Source organism: Protopterus annectens, chromosome 12.part0 (genome assembly GCF_019279795.1).
Source record: "Protopterus annectens isolate FY-2018-M chromosome 12.part0, PAN1.0, whole genome shotgun sequence".
Classification (NCBI taxonomy): Eukaryota; Metazoa; Chordata; order Ceratodontiformes; family Protopteridae; genus Protopterus; species Protopterus annectens.
This window is the reverse complement of record NC_056746.1, coordinates 1148345507-1148364571: the sequence shown is the minus strand read 5'-3', so window position 1 is coordinate 1148364571 and position 19065 is coordinate 1148345507. Positions and strand designations below refer to the sequence as shown.

At 45.0% G+C, this 19065-nt stretch overlaps 1 protein-coding gene across 1 annotated transcript in view; it reads right to left on the bottom strand.

The window, feature by feature from the left end:
• LOC122817037 (transient receptor potential cation channel subfamily C member 4 associated protein) overlaps positions 1 to 19065 on the bottom strand; it is a gene marked incomplete in the record, with an annotated part of 2826501 nt that overhangs the window by 740966 nt on the left and 2066470 nt on the right. Inside the window, 1 exon segment of the mRNA XM_044090168.1 lies at positions 18095 to 18178. Within this exon segment, the coding sequence (XP_043946103.1) occupies positions 18095 to 18178 (84 nt within the window).

Here is a 19065-nt window from a genome sequence, read left to right as displayed (position 1 = left end):
ATTTAGCAGATTTGGCTGCTTTAGCCCTGGCAAAGGCCTTAATAGACATGGCTGCAGGAGGCCTAGCAGCACCACGTGCTGGGGTAGAGACATCCAAAGGGATGGTGTCTGATAAATCACTAGGAACCACAGTTGTAGGTAAAAATTCTGAGGCCGATTCAACTAAGGTAGCAGGAGCCTCAGTAGTAGTCATGGATTCGGCTGAAGATTGACCAGTTTTCTCGGTTTCGCCAAACAGAGACACTCGCTTGCTTAACCGTGGTTTCGCCGAAACCGCGGACCGCGAGTGTCGGTCTTTTTCTTTGCGTTTTTTAACAATTTGGGTAGTCGGAGGATCCGACGGCATAATGTACGCAAAATCTGAGCCGAAAAACTGTTCAGCAAACTCCGACCGACGCCTAAGCGTCGCCGGTTGAAGGAAGCACAGGCGAACAGGCTGCTACGCCGTGGTCTGGGCCTAAGCAAGGCAGACAGTAAGAGTGGAAATCTTTATGAGGTATTTGTTTCCCACAAGTTAAACAGTTATTGACTTTTTCTGACATCGGCTGAGGCAAGAAAGAGTCCCCAACGGGTACTTAGCTTTTAGAAGTCTTCAAGTAGTATTCGGTAGTAGTAATCTCTGGATCTGACCGACCGGCACTTGCGAACAGCTTCTGCTTCGCCACGGCAAGAAAGACTGGGGAAAATGGCGTCGGCTGATGCCTTTATACCAAGACCAGCAGAGATGACGCCGGGTGAAGTGCGACATCAGCGGCCGGACCCAGACTTTGGAATCCGGCCGACCGAAGGGCTGCCTGACGACAGGACAACCCATTTGTTATGACTGCAGATGCATCCATGAAGGACATCTTCAGGGAGTTCACTGTCTCCCATACCTCCAAAACCAGGTGGCAGAAAGGGTAAGAGTGAGTCCCTTCAACTCATGTACCACATGACTGTGGTGTTGTCCTTTTCACTACTAACACTCTTGTCTTCCATTTTTACTTAAAGGCTATCAGGCCTTTCAGGACTAACACAAGCTGTTTTAAGTTTGTGTTTGTTTCTGAGCTTATGATCTCACTTCTTCTGGGTCTGGAACTGGCTCACCAGACTACTTTTGATGCATCCATAGTCACTGTTTGCCCCAGGGGCTAGAATCTGAAGGGGAGACCCAAGTTGAGGGAGAGAACAAGCCTGGGCTCACCATGCAAATTCCTGCCTGAGGCAAGGGACTAGTTTGATCTTGGTTGACAGGGGATGTTAATGTTAACACCACACATTCTTAAAGTACCACTGGAGTTTTCTCATGTGTAGTCTGGCCAGGGGGATCAAGAGTATGCAAGAGGCTATGTAACCCAATGCCCTGAGATACTCCCTGGCTGAGGAAATGTATTATTCATTTTACATTTGTTTACCAGGAAAAGTCTGACTGGGCAGGATTGCTCACTTTCAGCAGAGGCCCGGGGAGAAAATCTCCAAAAGTACAGTTGTGTACACTTACCATAAATGTAGATGTTCCGAGTGTATTCACTGCTGCAGTCATCACACTTGGGTTATCCTTCCATGGGTAGAATTCAGTCGGCCCGAATACCAGAGGCTTAGTATTTCTGCTTTGGCTGCTGTCGCTTCAGGACTGACGTCAGGTCAGTGGTATAAAAACAGGCAGCCGACACCATTACATCAGGTTTTTCTTGCCCTAAATGTCAGGAGCCCCCAAATAGGGAACTAAGCTATGATGAAAAAAACACTACCAGTAAAAAGTAAATACCATTAGCCCTGTAAGGAGTGAGAAAGAGAGAGAGAGAGAAGGGGGCTGGAGGGAGGGAAATCAGGACTGCAACAGTGAACACACTCGAACATCTACATTTATTGTAAGTGTACACAACTGTACTATGTTCTTCGTGTTTCACTGTTACAGTCATCACACTTGGGTTAATTCCCAAAGCTGAAGAAGGGTGGAGGCAGTAAAGAAGAGTTGGGGCTGGCTAGGATGCCCTGTAGGACTGCTGTTGCAAAGCCAGCCCTGGATTTGGAAAAGATAGGCAGGTGGTAATGCTTGATGAAGGTATGAACAGAACTCCAAGTTGCAGCTTCCAGAATGTCTCTAGTATGGACTCCTCTGAGAAAGGCTGTAGAGGTTGAAGTTGCCCTAGTGGAATGTGTTCTGCCCCCTCAGGGGGTAGTTTTCCATGGTGTTTGTAACAGAAATGGATACAGTGTGCTATCAATTTGGAGATGGTTTGCTTTGATATGGCCTTGGCCTCTGCCCCTGGTGCAAAGCTGACTAGTAACTGGTCAGATTTCCTAAAGGGCTTAGTCCTGTCAAGGTAGAATCTGAGCTGTCTGCCCACATCTAAAGAGTGCAGGATCCTTTCCCCCTTATTTTGAGGATTAGGGAAAAAGGTGGGCAAATGGACAGATTAGTTGAGAGCCACACTGGACACCACTTTAGGCATGAAAGTTGGATTAATCCTGAGGGCGACCCTGTCAGCATGAAAAGTAATGAAGGGTTCCACAGCCATAAGTGCTTGTAGATCCGGCACTCTTCTGGCTGAAGTGATGGCCAGAAGCAAGGCTGTTTTCCAAGAGAGGAACTTTAACTCTGCTGACGCTGCAGGCTCAAAGGGGGGTAGCGTGAGCTTTTCCAACACAAAGTTAAGGTCCCAAGCAGGGGTAGGGGCTCTTCTTGGTTGCCTTAAGTTGTTAGCCCCTCTCAAGAGCTGCTTGATGAGAGGGTGCGAGAAGAGAGGTGACTCAGTGCTGTAATGAGCAGAGATGGCAGAGGGATGGATCTTAATGGAAGAGAAGGACAGGCCTCTGTGGAGTAGGTCTGCTAGGTAATCCAGGATGAGAGGTAAAGAGGGCTGTGCTGTATCTGCTCCTTTAGTGTGAATCCAGGAACAAAACCTTTTCCACTTGTCAGCACAGGATTTTTTAGTACTGGGTCATCTGGCTTCACATATGACATCCAATACCTGCTTGCTTAGGCTGGCCACTGAAGGAGAAGTTAAGGAATAAGCCAGGCTGCAAGGTTCAGGGTCTGCAATTGCGGATGCAAGACCTGTCCCTCCTGCGTAATCAGGAGAGTTGGGATCTGTGGGAGATATCAAGGAGGCAACAGTGACAGACTGTGCAGTAATGGATATCAGTGCTGGTGTGGCCAGTCTGGGGCCATCAGGATTGCCGTTGGTCTTTCCTCCCTTATCTTGAGTAATACTTTTGTAAGAGGAGGTGGGGGGGGAGCATAGATTGAGAGGTTTGCCCACTGGAAGGACAGGGCATCCACTTTCTAGGCCTTGCTTTGAGGTTTCCTGGTGCAGAATTTGCTGAGCTGGTGGTTGTAGGGGGAAGAAAAAAAGGTCCATCTTCAGGGTACTCCATTCCTGGGTCACAAGGCTGAAGGTGTTGTGGTTTGCCACTCGTGTGGATCTAGGAGATTTCTGCTTACGTTGTCTGCCAGAGAGTTTTGTTTGCCTGGCAGGAATTGACCTTGCAGGTGAATATGCATGGCTCAGGCAGTGTTCCAGAGGGTCATGGCTAGCATGCAGAGTGGGTTCCCCCCTGCTTGTTGATGTACCACATCACTGTGGTGTTGTCTGTTTTGATTAGTAGGGGCCCCAGAGAGAGTAGGAATCTGAAAGGTGTCAGAGCTTGCTGAACAGCTAGATCTCCTTTTGGTTGATGTGCAGATGAATTTGACTTGGGCTCCAGTTGCCCTGAATGGACCTGCCGTCCAGATGTGCACCCCAGGAATAGTCTGATGCATCTGTGGTTAGGGTCTGCGCGGCATGGGGTTGTGTAAAGGGAAGCCCCTTGTTGAGGTTGCATGCTGCTGCCCACCAGAGGAACTCTTTCCTTAGACAAGGTATGATAGTTCCAGGTCCTGAGAATGTTGGCACCAAAGACTTAAGTACCACTGAAGTTTCCTCATATGCAGTCTGACATATGGAATTAGTAGAATGCAGGAGGCCATGAACCTTAGAGCTTGCAGGATTTTCCTTGCGGATAACTGGGTTCTGGTGGTCATTTGAGAGAAGTAGTCTGTCAGACAGGTTTGTTTTTCTGGAGTAAGGAATGCCATCTGGGATGCTCTGTCCAAGCTTGCTCCCAGTAATACAATTTTGCAACTGGGGACAAGCTTGGGTTTCTTTTCAATGATAGTGTACCCCAGGGCAGGTTAGAAGGTCCTTTACAAAGATCAAGTGCTGCAACAGCTTTCCCTAACTGTCTGCCTGAATCAGGCAATCGTCCAAGTAGGGGTAAATTTGAATATTTCTCTGTCTGCAATAGGCAATGGCTAGAGCCAGGCATTTTGTGAAAACTCTGGGAGCAGTGGATAAGCCAAAGGGAAGTGCAGAGAACTGATAATGCATAGGTCCTGCTCTGAAATGTAGATATTTCCTGCAGGAGTCCCTGATTGGGATGTGCAGATAAGTCTCCTTTAGATCTAGAGTGGCTAACCTGGCATCTCTGGACAGCATAGGGAGAAGCTGCTGTAGGGTGCGCATTTTGAATTTTGGTACCACCAGGAAGGTGATTAGAATGGAGAGATCTAAGATTGGGCTCCAAGTGCCCTCTTTTCTGGGTACCAGGAAAAGTCTAATAAAAACCTTGGCCTATCTGTTCTGCAGGAACAGGCTGAATTGCCCTTATGGAAAGCAGGGACTGAACTTGGTTTTGTGCCTCTGCCCACTGGTTTGTAAGAAGGTCTGGGAACTCTTTTGGGGTTGGCAGCATGTGAAAATAAGATTTGTATCCCTGGGATACTATGCTGAGGATCCTTCGATCGTTGGTGATGGAGGTCCAGTTTTTTACATGGTGGGCAAGTTTTCCTCCTAGGGACACAAGCAATTGGGCAGAGATGAAGAGAGGAGTTGAGAAGTCATTGTGAATTCTTTCCATAAGGGGGTGGTTTAGCACTCCCTGTTTTAGAAGTGGAGGTACTCCACTGGTTAGATCTCTACATACCCTGAGACTGAGGGGTCTGTTTCCCCTAGATCTAGTTTGAGGCAATGCCTACTGAATCTTGGAGGCTGCACTTGCAAAAATTATTGGACTGCCTGCAAAGACTTAGCTTATCTTCCATAATTTTTAAAACCTCTTCTGCTTTGGTGACAAACAGATTGTCCCTGTTCAGAGTTGCGTCCAATAATTTTGATTTGACATGGTCTGGCAAGGTCTGCTCCTTAAGCCAGGCATGCCTTCTAAGTACAGAACCTGTGACTGCTGCCCTGAAAGATGCTTCTAGGGTGTCAAACCCACACTGCAGGGCATGCTTGCTGACTTGGCTTGCAGAGTGCATAAGCTCCTGTAATTCTTTATTTTCTGCACAGTCAGAGAAGATAGATAATTTTTGCTCAATAAGTTCCAAAGTATGTTGCTGGTATTTCAGCATGTGGAACTGACGACTTAATGCTCTAATGGCAAGAGTTGCAGAGGTGTATACTTTTTTACCCCATCTGTCTAAAGCTCGAGAATCTCTGTCCGAGGGGGTGGGATTCTTAGCTGTAGCTGCTTTTACTCCTTTAGGTTCTTGGGAGATGACCTCTGGGTCAGCAGTAGGATTTTTGAAAATAAATTTGTGTGAGTCAGGAACTCTGTAGTACCAGTCAGGTTTCCTGTGGGCAGGGAGTAAAGTATCAGGGAGTTAGACTGGACTCCATAAAGACATCAGCCACAACATCCAGAACAGGAGGGATAGCTAAGGGTCTGTGCTGTGTTAAGTCTAAAAATTCCCGAAGTCTCTTTTTGGACAGAAGATAATCCTGGCATTCCCAATGGAAATGCTCTGTCAAAGTATATAGGATTTTACCAAAAGAAAAATCCTCTGTAGGGGAGGCAGAAGGAATGGATTCCGCTGCATCTGAATCCTCATAGGCAGATAAGGGCATGTCTTCATTTATTTTATTTTTATTTTATTTAAATTTGTTGACCGGGAGTGTCCGACTGGACGTAGGTCCATTTAAAGCGGAGGCCCGGGAAGAAAAGCTCCACAGTAAAATAAACAGACAGTAGTTACATTGGATTACATAGCGATTAACAAGTTAACATAGCAATTACTTACAACATATTTACAGATGAAGAACATAGTACATCAGTAGACAACTAGAATCTTTATCTGTGAAGTACATAACAAACATTAACAAATGTTACAATGAGAAGTTCCTGCTGTATAATAAGTACTAGGCTTATGAGCATCTGAGCTTGCTATAATCAAAGTAGTTAGTGGAGTGGAAAGAAAGGTAGTGGTTGGATGGGGTGGATGATATTAGAGTGGGAGTTGCAAGGGCGTAGCCAGCATGTTTTTAGGTGCGCTTTTAGTAAAGTTTTGAAGTGGGTGCATGATGGTACGGAGGCAATTGTGGGTGGGAGTGAGTTCCATAATTTGGCTATGGCACAAGAAAATAGTGCTTCACCAGCAGAGTTATTGGCTTTAGTGATCTGCAAGTGATTTTGGTTTCATAATCAGAAAAGTACAGTTTTGTACCTACCATAAATGTAGATGTTCGAGGATCCACATTGCTGCAGTCCTAACTATTGGGTAGTCCGCTGTCCAGTCGGCCCGAATACCAAAGTATATGGCTGACGTCGGTCACGGCGCATTAGACTGACGTCAGTACGTCAGGGTACTAATGCGCATGACCGACGTCATATCCTCAGTCTTTTCTTGCCCCAGATGTCAGAAGACCCTAAAAAGACAAGGCCAAAACCAAAAACACCAAACATACCTGCACCAAAAATATATACAATATATACAAAGGTACCAGAATATAATCTCACCTATAGCACCACCCCTAAACACAGAGGGGCAGGAGGGAGGGTATATTGCACTGCAGCAATGTGGATCCTCGAACATCTACATTTATGGTAGGTACAAAACTGTACTATGTTCTTCATTCCACATTGCTGCAGTCCTAACTATTGGGTAGAATCCCAAAGCAGAGGTAAGGGAGGCTGGCAAATCATAAGGAAGCAGGAGCTGATAACATGCCTTGCAAAATAGCTGTGGCAAAACCAGCCCTAGACTTAGAGTAGAGAGGAAGGTGGTAATGCTTAGAGAAAGTATGCACTGAACTCCAAGTAGCTGCCTCCAAAATATCCTTCGTTGCCACCCCCCTTAAAAATGCTGTTGAAGTGGCAGTAGCCCTAGTGGAATGAGGCCTAATCCCAGCTGGAATCTCCTTGCCATGATGGGAATAACAAAATGCAATGCAAAAGCCAATCCACCTAGAAATAGTTTGTTTTGACACAGGCTTGCCCTGCGAACTCAAAGCAAAAGAAACAAACAACTGCTGAGACTGCCTAAAATCCTTAGTCCTGCTTAAATAATAACGCAATTGCCTGTGTACATCTAAAGTGTGCAAAATCTTTTCCCCTTTATTTTGGGGATCTGCATAAAAGTAGGCAAATGAATAGTTTGGTTTAAAGCCACACTAGAAACCACCTTAGGCATAAAGGAAGGATTAGTGCGTAATGATACCCTATCCTTATGAAAAATCAAAAAGGCTCAACCGCCATAAGGGCCTGCAACTCAGAAACCCTTCTAGCAGAAGTAATGGCCAACAAAAAAGCAGTCTTCCATGACAAGTATTTCAGTTCAGCAGTAGCCGCAGGCTCAAAAGGTTGTAGAGTAAGTTTCTCCAACACAAAATTGAGGTCCCAAGCAGGAGTAGGAGCTCTACGTGGGGGTCTTATATTCTTTGCCCCTCTAAGAAATTGCTTGAACAAAGGATGTGAAAACAATGGTGGGTCACAATCATAGTGAGCTGAAATTGCTGCAGCATGAATCTTAATAGAAGAGAAAGACAAACCTTTGTCCAATAACTCAGTAAGATATTGAAGAGCCACACTCAAATTAGGCTCAGAAATCTCCAAATTTTTTGCTGCAGTCCAAAACAAAAATCTCTTCCATTTTTCTGCGTACACTTTCCTTGTACTAGGTCTTCTGGCTTCCATAATCACATTTAAAACTTGTTGAGGAAGCTGAGACCTGCTGTCCTTCAAAACAGAATATGCCAGGCTGTTAGATGAAGAGAGTGAAGCTTGACATTGAGCAGACGTCCGTTCCTCTGAGACAATAGGTGTGGAATCAAGGGTAAAGGCCATGGAGGCTTCCTTACCAGACTCCTCAGGAATGGGTACCAGTGCTGCCGAGGCCAATCTGGAGCTATTAAAATCATCCTTGGCTTGTCTTGTCTGACCTTTAGAAGCACCTTTGGAAGAAGAGGCAGAGGTGGAATAGCATACACATGAAGATTTTTCCAACTGAAAGATAGAGCATCCACTTTCCAAGCTGTGTGATGAAATCCCTTCGTGCAAAACTTTGGCAGCTGGTGGTTTAGTGGAGAAGCGAACAGATCTATGTCTGGAGTTCCCCATGACACTGTCAATTGTTGAAATACATGAAGATCCAGTTTCCACTCGTGGGGATCCATGATTTGTCTGCTTAACACATCTGCTAAGGAGTTCTGTGCTCCCGGCAGAAACCTTGCCTGAAGAGTTAGTTGCAAGCTGAGCGCAGTCTCCCATAAAATCATTGCTTGCCTGCACAATGGGTAAGAATGTGTTCCCCTTGTTTGTTGATGTACCACATGACAGTTGTGTTGTCTGTTAGAATCAACACCTGCCCTGGAAGAAGTAACTCCTTGAAAGCCATTAATGCAAACTGGACTGCTAACATCTCTTTCATGTTGATATGTAGATGCTGTAGTCTGGCAGGCCACTTGTCTTGTATCCACTTTCCATTGAGATGAGCTCCCCAAGCAATGTCTGAGGCATCTGTCGTTAGAATCTGACTTCGCCTCTGGCGGGTCACAGAGAGTCCCTTGTTTAGGTGACATTCCTGAGCCCACCACAAAAATTCCTTTTGAATGCAAGGTATTATTTGAATGACAGTGTCCAAATCCTGGCAGTGCTGTGTCCATAGATTTTTGAGATACCATTGTAGCTTCCTCATATGCAGTTTGGCATTGGGAAGCACCAGAATACAAGATGCCATGAACCCTAAGGCTTGAAGGACTGTCCTTGCAGTCAGCCCGGACTGAAGAGATAGTTGATGGAAGTAACTGGAAAGATTCTTTGGTTTGTCCGGGGTTAAAAAGGCCATCTGGGCTGCTGTATTCAGTCTCACACCCAGAAAGCACATGTCTTGAGAGGGTACTAGACTGGACTTTATTTCGTTCACAGAATACCCTAGGCATCTTAGCACTGCTATGACATATTCCAAATGCTGTAGAAGGTCTTCCTTTTCTTGAGCCAGAATCAGGCAGTCGTCCAAGTAAGGATAGATTTGAATTCCTTTTAGCCTGAAGTAAGCTATCACTGGAGCCAGAACCTTCGTGAATACTCTGGGCGCAGTAGATAAGCCAAAGGGCAATGCAGAGAACTGATAATGCAAATTTCCAGCTCAGCAGATACTTCCTGCAACTTAGTCTTATTGGCACATGAAGGTAAGCTTCCTTTAGGTCTAAAGTTACCATCCAGTGATCTTTGCCCAGCAGAGGTAAAAGTTGTTGTAACGTCAACATTTTGAATTTGGGAATGTCCAGATAAGTGTTGAGGATAGATAAATCCAAAATTGGTCTCCACGTGTTCCCCTTTTTTGGTACTAGGAACAGGCGAGAATAAAATCCTAGGCCCCTTTCTGGCACAGGAACTGACTGAATAGCCCCTATTTGGAGCAACAGAGAAATTTGCTTGTGAGCCTCTGTTCTTTGAAGAGGAGGAATGTCTGGCATGCCTTTGAAAGGAGGCAAGGTATGGAAATAAAACCTGTAACCGTGGTGAATGATATCCAGAACCCATCTGTCTTGGGTAATTAAATCCCAATTTTCTTTGAAAAGAGACAGCCTTCCTCCCAAAGGTGCTGCCAGGCGGGAATATACTGGCAGCTGAAAAGGCAGGTCATTGGGTCTGCTTACGAAAGGACTGACCCCTGCCCTCACCAGAAGTCTGAGCAGGTGAACTCCCTGTCCTAGGCCTAAAAGAACCTTGAGCTCTGCCTCTACCACGTCTAGACCTACCCCTAGACTGGGAATCATAAGCAGGATAAGTCCACCCCTTAGTAGGCCAATTTCTACTAAACTTGGAGGCTGCACCTGCAAAAATCCTTAACAGTTTGCATAGACTTAGCCTTGTCCTCCATTTTCTTTAAAACTGCTTCCACAGGCGAACCAAACAACACATCAGACTGTAAAGGAGCATCCAAAATCCTTGTCTTAACATGCTCAGCTAAGTTCTGATCCCTCAACCAGGCGTGCCTCTGAAGAACAGAACCAGTGGCAGCCACCCTCGAGGAGGCCTGCACAGCATCAAACCACACTGCAAGGAATGCTTACCCACCTGTTCAGAAACATGAACTAAATCCTGCAATTCTTTACATCTACCCCTTGGTGGAAGATTAGGGAAGGGGTTGCACTGCCATTAAGGCCTGTAGTTCTGAAACCCTCCTTGCTGAAGTAATTGCCAGTAGGAAAGCAGTTTTCCATGACAGGTGTTGTAGGTCTGCTGTTGCTGCTGGTTCAAAGGGTGATAGTGTCAACTTTTCTAGCACAAAGTTTAAATCCCAAGCTGGTAATGGTGGTTTCCTTGGAGGTTTTACATTCTTGATTCCTCTGAGGAACTGCCTGAGCAAAGGGAAAAACAGGTGGATCAAAGCTGTATTCTGCTGAAATAGCTGATGCATGTATCTTGATGGAGGAGTAGGACAGGCCTGAATGAAGAAGTTCGCCAGATACTCCAGAATGTTAGGCATATCTATGTTTGACACATCTTTTCCTTTTTCCCGTACTCCAAATGACAAACCTTTTCCATTTTCCAGCATAGTTCCTTCTTGTTGAAGGTCTCCCTTCAAGAATAATGTCTTTAACTCTTTGGGAAAGTTCTGGATTAGCTGCTGCTATGTGATGTTCCATGCAGTCAGTTGCAGCGTTTTAGGTTTGGATGATGATGCTGTAGTTGTTCTGAGTTAACATCAAAGGCATCAGGGTATTGGCCACATATTGTTCGAGACATGCTCTTCAGTAGTGGGTACCAGTGTTGTCTTGGCCAGTTTGGAGCTATCAGGATTATCCTTGGCGTTCTTCCTTGATTTTTAGAGTACCTTGTGTATCAAAGGAAGAGGTGGGAATGCATATGCTGTTAGGCCTTTCCAGTTGAAGGAGAGTGAGTCCACTTTCCATGCTAGTGGGTGGAATGTCCTTGTGCAGAATTATTTGAGCTGGTAATTGTGAGGTGCTGAAAATAGGTCTATCTGAGTCATTCCCCATATCGTTGCGGTGGGCTTGGAGATGTCCAGGTGCAGCCTCCATTCGTGGCATCCGTGGTTCTGCTTAATATGTCTGCTAGAGTTTTTCTTTCCTGGTACAAATATTGCCTGTAACTGAATGTTGTAGCTGAGTGCCAGGGTCCACAGCTCCAAGGTCATTCTGCATAGGGGGTATGAATGAGTGCCTCCCTGTTTGTTGATGTACCACATGACTGTGGTGTTGTCTGTCCTTATCATCAACTGGCCCTCTTTGAGAAATGGTTTGAACTTTTGGATTGCCAGTTTTACTGCCAGCATTTCTTTTAGATTGATGTGCAGGTGAAGTTGATCCTGTGTCCACAATCCTTGCACATTTGTCCAGCATGTGGGCCCCCATCCTAGGTCTGAAGCGCCTGTTGTGATGGTCTGGCTTGGTTGACATCTGCAAGGGTAGGCCTGGGTTTGACTGGCATGCCTGAGCCCACCATAGGAACTCCTGTTTTAAGCATGGAATTAGTGGGATTTCTGTTTCTAGACTGTGTCTGTGTTGGGACCATAAATTCTTTAGGTACCACTGTAGTTTCTCATATGTAGTCTGGCAAATGGGACCAAGATTATGCATGATGCCATGAAGCCCAAGGCCTGCAGAACTTTTCTTGCTGTTAACTTGTTCAGTTTTGTTAGTGCCAAGAAGTAAAGAGGAAGTTTTTTTTGTTTTTCTGTAGTCAGGAATGCCATTTGTTGTAGTGTGTCCAATTCCCAAGAAAGTCCTTGTTTGGGATGGTATCAGCTTGACTTTTGTAAATTGACTGTGTATCCCAGCTTGTAGCAAGTAAATGACCCTTTGTAAATCTGTTGTCAGCTTGCTTTTGTTGTCCCCTTAGCAGGCAGTCGTCCAGGTATGGGTAAATTTGAATTCCCCGTAGTCTGCAATGGGTGATTACTGATGCCAGGCATTTTGTGAATACTCTGGGCAGTAGATAAGCCAAAGGGCAATGCTGAGAATTGATAGTGCTCTGATCCTGCAAGAAATCTGAGGTATCTTCTGCAGATTGGTCGAATGGGGCGTGCAGGTATGCCTCCTTGAGATCTAGAGTTACCAGCCAAGACTCCTTGCCCAGCATGGGAAGAAGTTGCTGTAGGGTCAGCATTTTGAATTTTGGGACAATGATGTATGTATTTAAGGTGGACAGGTCGAGAATTGGTCTCCAACTTTTTCCTTTCTTGGAACTAGGAATAGTCTGGAGTAGAACCCTTTCCTTGTTCTGCTGTTGGCACTCTTTCCACAGCTCTCATGTTTGCTAACTCCATTATCTGGAGAGCCTCTGTTTTTTTGATTTGAGTGTAGATTTGGCATTCCTTTTGACTGGTAAAGTGTAAAGTGAAACCGTAACTCTTGATCTATGGTCAAAATCCACTTGTCTTTTTGTTATGTAGTGCCAGTTCTTTGCACAAGGTTAACTTTCCGCCCCAGAGGAGCTGCTATTTGTTCCTGGTAGGTGGATTTAGGATTAAGTCACTGTGGCTGTGCTGATGTAGTGGCAGTGGCTGTCCAGCCTCTGCTTGGCCACTCTCACTGTCGCCCCTGTAGGCACCTCCTCTGGATTGGTTTCCTGCCCCTGAAACGCCTATTCCTGCCCTTGAAATTTTGTGAGTCAGGAGACCACCCTTGGCAGGCTGTTCCCTACAACCTTGGGGTTGAACCTGCAAGAAATCTTACCAGTTTGAACAGATTTTGCCTCTTCCATTTTCTTCTATAACCTGCTGGGTGCGCATCAAACAAACTTGTCTTGTCCATAGGAGCATCTAGCAACTTAGCTTCTTTAACATGATCCGTAAAAGCTTGCTCCTTTAGCCGCGGCTGCCTTCTTATCAATGTGCTCACGGCTGGGATCTAAATGAAGCCCAGCATCATAGCCACATTTTTAAGGAATGGTTGCTAACCTGTTGTATGTTACCACCACTTAATACATATTTCTTATCAAGAGATTCATCAGTGGTTAGTTTTTAGTTAACTGATCAAGCATAAACTCTTGGTATTGTATCATGTGAAACTGACAGTTTAAAGCTCTAGCTGAGAGAGTAGCTGAGTGTAGACCTTTTACCCCATCTGTCTATGACCTTGCTTCCCTTTCAGAAGGAATAGGGTTTTTAGCTGTGGTCGGCTCTTTGGGACCCTGGGATATAGTTTCTGGGTCTGCAAGTGGGGCCTTGTAAAGGTGGTGATGAGTATCTGGCACCCTGTAAAATCTGTCTAGTTTGGCAGGGGCTGGGGTAAAGAATCTGGAGCGGAGCAAACATCATTGAAAGCATCATCCACCACAGAGAGAACAGGAGGTATAGCTAAGGGCCTGTGCTGTGGGAGGTGCAGAAAGGTCCTAAGTCTTTTCTGGAGTCTGAAAAATCCTGTTGCTGCCATTGGAACTGTTCTCGATGGCATGCAAGGTTTCCCCAAAGGAGAATTCTTCTGGTGGGGAAGCAGCTGGAATGGATTCTTCAGCATCAGAATCTTCAAAATTGGAGAAGGGAGCCTCGGCTGGTCAGTTATGTCTGATTCATCAGCAGAATCATCAGAGACAACTGGCTCAGGGGCTCTGCCCTAGGTCTCTTCTCAGGGGCTGAGAGGCCCTGTCTGGGTGAGTTGAGATCCTCTAATTAAGGAAATTAAATCTTCTGCCAAAGCATTTGAGAACTAAGGCTGATGTGGGGTTTAACAGGCACTGATTTAGTAGTCTGGCTCTTAGCTGAAGGCCTTAATGACATGGCTGTGGAGGCCTAGCAGCACCTGTGGGTAGAGACATCCAAGGGATGGTGTCTGATAAGAACCAGTAGTGGTAAAATTTCTGAGGTGATTCAGAGTTGTAGCAGGGCCTCAGTTGAGAAGGTTCAGCTGTACTTTAGCAGTTCTCGGTTTCAGCGAAACCGAGACACTCGTCTGTTACCTGATGTCGCGAAACCGCTGGACTCCAGTGTCGGTCTTTACTTGCGTCTTTTGGCTCGGAGGATCCGACGGCATAATGACGAAAATCAGCTAACGAAACTGTTCGCAAAACGATTTGCTAAGGCCGTAGTTAAGAAGCACAGGCGAACAGGCTGCTCGTCTGGGGCCTAAACAGGAGACAGTAAGAGAAATGGAAATCTTTATGATATTTGTTTCCCACAGGAAACAATTGTTAACTTTTTCTGACATCGGCTAAGAGGCAAGAAAAGATCCCCAATGGTACTTGTAAGCTTTAGAAGTTTGCATGAATTCTGATCGACGAACGACTCAGTACAGCCAACAGGCACCTCGCAAAGCTCTGGAGGTCCCGGCAGAATGCTTATGAATGCACGAGATGCGTGTTTAGTGCGACACTGAGCCAGCCGATTGGAACGCCGACTGCAGGGCTCTGACCGGAACCCTTGTTATGACTGCAGATGCATCCATAACGACACTCTCAGTCTGCAGGCGTGAAACCTGAACATCAGACTTCAAGACTACATTTCCTTGGTTCTTTGTGCTAGATTGGAGAAGGCAGTTGAAATCACAACTGAAACATGGGGATATTAGATCTGTCCTTAACGATCTGCTGGTTGGATTTAGTACATGCTTTGGGGGACAAAAGCAGTTAGAGGTTCATCCAAGGTAAAGGTCATGTGAGGGCCTTTCCTCAGCAAGCATGTCTTCTGAGACAGTCTCATGGTATAACCTTGATGAATTGTAACTAGCAGAAAGCAAATCCCGTACTCTTTTTGAGCCTGCATCAGTCAAAATTTCTGTTCATCATCCAGAGGTTCCTAATTTAATCAAGGAACTGGCACTAGCCCTCAGAGAGGGTAGCTGAAGTGTAATCTTTTGCCAAATCTATCTAGGGATCAGTATAGTTTTTGCAAGATTTGGCAGCTGAGGGCTCTTAGGGAGACACAAACTAATCCCAAGGATTTGAACAGGTCTTTGAAACCTGAAAACCTGTCAGGCTTTAGGGCAGTGGATGCTAAAAGAGTATAAAATGTCATCCTACCTGATGCTTGTGAGGGTTTATTTTTGGGAGTTTTAAAACTTTCTTGATCCTTTTTGGACGAGGTAATCTTAGCCCTGATGTGTCCAATGGCATTCCACATCAAAGCCTCTGTTTAGGTTTGGGGGGATGTCTGGGAAGCCTAAGGGCTTCAAGGGCTGCTTGAATTTAGGTTTGTAGTCCTTTGATATACATGTTTGGCACCCACTGGTCTGTAGCCTAGGAGAGGGATGGTTGAGGAGGGCAAGGTAGGGAAGGGGGAGCACCATGGATGAGTCATTGTTGCCCCCTGACAGGGGCCCACTGATCTAGAACTCCCTCGTCTGGAGGTTTCTGAAAGCCATTGTCTGGGCCTTTGGAACTTTCACAGACTACTTTCCCTACATGGCTTCCTTTGCCTAGCTTTAGATTGGGAAGGAAAGGACCAATGCTTAGAATGGTAGTTACAACTGAAACATGGGGGATGTACTTGCAGAAAGTCCTTAACGATCTGCATGGATTGGCCATTTTTTGAGTACAGACTCCGCTTTGGGGAGGGACAGAAAATCCTTATGCAAGGGGGCATCCAGGAGGTTAGATAGGTCATGCTCTGGGAGGGCCTGTTCCCTCAGCCAAGCATGTCTTCTGATGACAGGCGTCCATGGCATCATACCCGCTGTGTATGGAATATCTAGCTAACTGGGAGCAGAAATTGCAAAGATCCAGTAACTCTTTAGAGAGACTCATTCGCTACTGTCAAAATTTCTGTTTCATCTGATCCAGTAAGGTTTCCTGGTATTTAATCATGAGGAACTGGCAATTTAAGGCCCTCAGAGAGGGTAGCTGAAGTGTAAATCTTTTTGCCAAATCTATCTAGGGATCTAATTACTTTATCTGTTGGCAAGGGATTTGTAGAGGAGCTAGCTTTGGCTCCTTCAGGGCCAGGTATCACAAACTCTAATCAGCCACAGGATTGTTGAACAGGTGCTTGTGTAAACCCCGAACCCTAAAAAACCTGTCAGGCTTTCTAGGGGCAGGAGATAGGAATGCCGGCTTCAAAGAAGAGTCATGGAAAATGTCATCCACTACCACTAAAACAGGAGGCATTGTGAGGGGTTTATTTTTTGGGAGTTTTAGAAATTCCCTTATCCTTTTCTTGGACTGAGGGTAATCTTGGGTTTCCCACTTGATGTGTTCCCTTAAGGTGTGCAGGGTTTCCACGAAGAAGATATCCGGAAGAGGGGAAGCAGAAGACAGGTTCTCCTCAAAGGCCGAATCTTCAAGAGACACAATGGAAGGACCCTCTTCAAAGAACCTTTTCTGACTGAAATGGGTCAGAAAGAATTTTTGGAAGGGTGTCCCTTTTTCTCTTTTTCCTGGGGAGGACTTAGGTGAGGGTTGTCTGGACCCGAGAATCAAATCTTCAGTCAGCCTCACAAGATCCTGCTGGTAAATCTGTAAATGGGAGCTGGTGTGCCTAGGCTGGGCTATAGCTGGTTTCATAAGGGTGGCCTTAGGTTTACGCATGAAGGTGATTGTCCAAGGAAGCATGGGCTCCCGCAGGGAAAGGTAGTTGCAACATTGTAGCTCCTCGACAGAACATTGCAGCTCAAAGTGTTAGTCAGAAACTGAGACCTGCAAAGCAGACTCGGACCCAACCAACAAACTGAATACTATGGCTTGAAAAGATGTCAAAGGACCCAAAGGCATATCAGAATTAGAATGGCTCTCGATAGGGGCCTGCACCACCACCTCAGTTGCAGAAGAGAGTTACGAAAGTGCCTCACCTTCCACAGTGATAATCAGCCTGAGAAGACTGTCTGACAGCGAGTAGGCATCATTCAAGGCCCTACGCCTGGGTTCATTTTACTTTCTCCCTTTTCCACTTAAGTAAATCTGGGTCAGACTGACTGGCGGAGGTCACTGGAAATGAACAGCTTGACAACTCACTGATGTGCCTAGCCAAAATCACAGCCCTACCCTAATGATTCTAGAATTAGATCGGGTGCAGAAACAATTGGGAACGTCATGATTTGGGCCCATGTAAGTAACACAGAAGGAGTGGAAGTGTGTGTGTGAAATCTGCATACAATAACAGATACAACTATTAGCTTTTTCTGACGTGTCACAAAATGCAAAAATGATTCCCCAACAGGCACTTACCTTTCTGAAGTCTTTTTTTCTCTGGTATGGACCGACCAACGCACTGACTGGAACGTTGCTTTGGGCTCAGATAGCAAGAAAGAAATGAGATCATGGCACCAGCCAACTCCCGTTATACCAGAGCGTACTGATGTTGGTTACAGCATCTGCCGGCTGCAGGAGAAGGGTTTTTTTTTTCTCTTGTAATTCGGCCAGCCAAGTGCTGCCACAGCAGGAAATCCCACTAGTAAGGACTGCAACAGTGAAACACGAAGAACATCATGTGTTATGGAAATTATGACCTCTCCAGAAGACAAGTAGGAACACAGGCACAATCCATAATTAAGGGGACGCATGTGAACTCAACATGGCAATCATGTATATGCTGATCCTTTAAGCAAGGGCACATAGGATGAGGTCTTTCTTGACTAAGATAATGGTTATTAACCCACTACTGTGTCCCACAGACAACTGGCAGCACTGAACTGTTACAGTCGTATGGTATTAAAAGTAGACAAATTATATTCATGAAGGCACAAAGTATTCCTTTCCATGAGGGAGAAGCAAACAGATCTGTCAGAGACCTGCAGCTTTGCAAAAGGAGAGCAGCTGAGGTTGCTAAACAATGTTGCAACAGGCTGGAACAATTAAATGGTTAAACAAGAGAAAATACCACAGCTAAAACATATATTTTAATTTGCAGAGAAAGTCATGAAAACAGAAAACTTCAAATAATGGGACAAGAACAGACCTGAATGATGACTCTGCAGGCTCTCTCTTCATGACTTGTAGTAATCTGCTAAGGAGTCCCTTCTTCCCATCACACACCAGGCTCCTGCAGAATTAAGGTGTATCAAATCCTAGCATTACTGTTCAAAACCAATTTAACAGTTCTGTGATGTACAGTTTAATCAGTTTGCGTGTTTGCCTTACATACTACAACTCCCAAAACTCCCATTTGTTTTAATCCTGTTGCAATATTAGTACGTTTCTTCCTTAACATGTTAATCACTACTGAAAAATTCAGATAACTTTACCAAAGGCAAAACTGTAACATACAGATAACACAGTATAGTATAAAGAAAACAGTGTATTAAGGAAACTATAAATCATGACTGGCAGTCACATTTTTCACTGAAAGCAGGGGCTGTGACAGTTGATAAATGCAAGTCAGCAAGAAGAGAGAAAATTGCACATTTTATTTTAACAATAGACATCTTTGGTAATCTAGAGTGCCTCTGATTTTAATGACCTCTGTTCACATATCTTTCAGCAAACTCGGCATGCCCTTTGGAAGAAAAGGCTAAGCTGCACATGTACACAACCTGCCATCTAGGAATTACATTTAGAAGTGAAAATTCTATTTTACAAACGACATCTTTGTAACAACCTACAATGTGAAAGAGTAATAGACTTTCATGGGATGAGACAGAGAAAGACACATTTTCAAGCTAGAAAATAAGGGGAAAAAGCTGTTACTCCACAGGCCATACCCTCATGGAAAGCTCATAAAACTAGCCACAAATCAAGTACATTTAAATAAAAGTTCAACGCAATGTTTTATCAAAACTTGCTACAATATCATAATAAAGTTACATTCTGAATAAATCTAAAAGGTCAAAATTTTCTACAGGACTTCATTTTTTTGTTTAATTAGAAAATACCCTGCTGAAATTCTAACCAAACAGGCACTTTACAGTACTCTTCTGAAACCTTTGATGG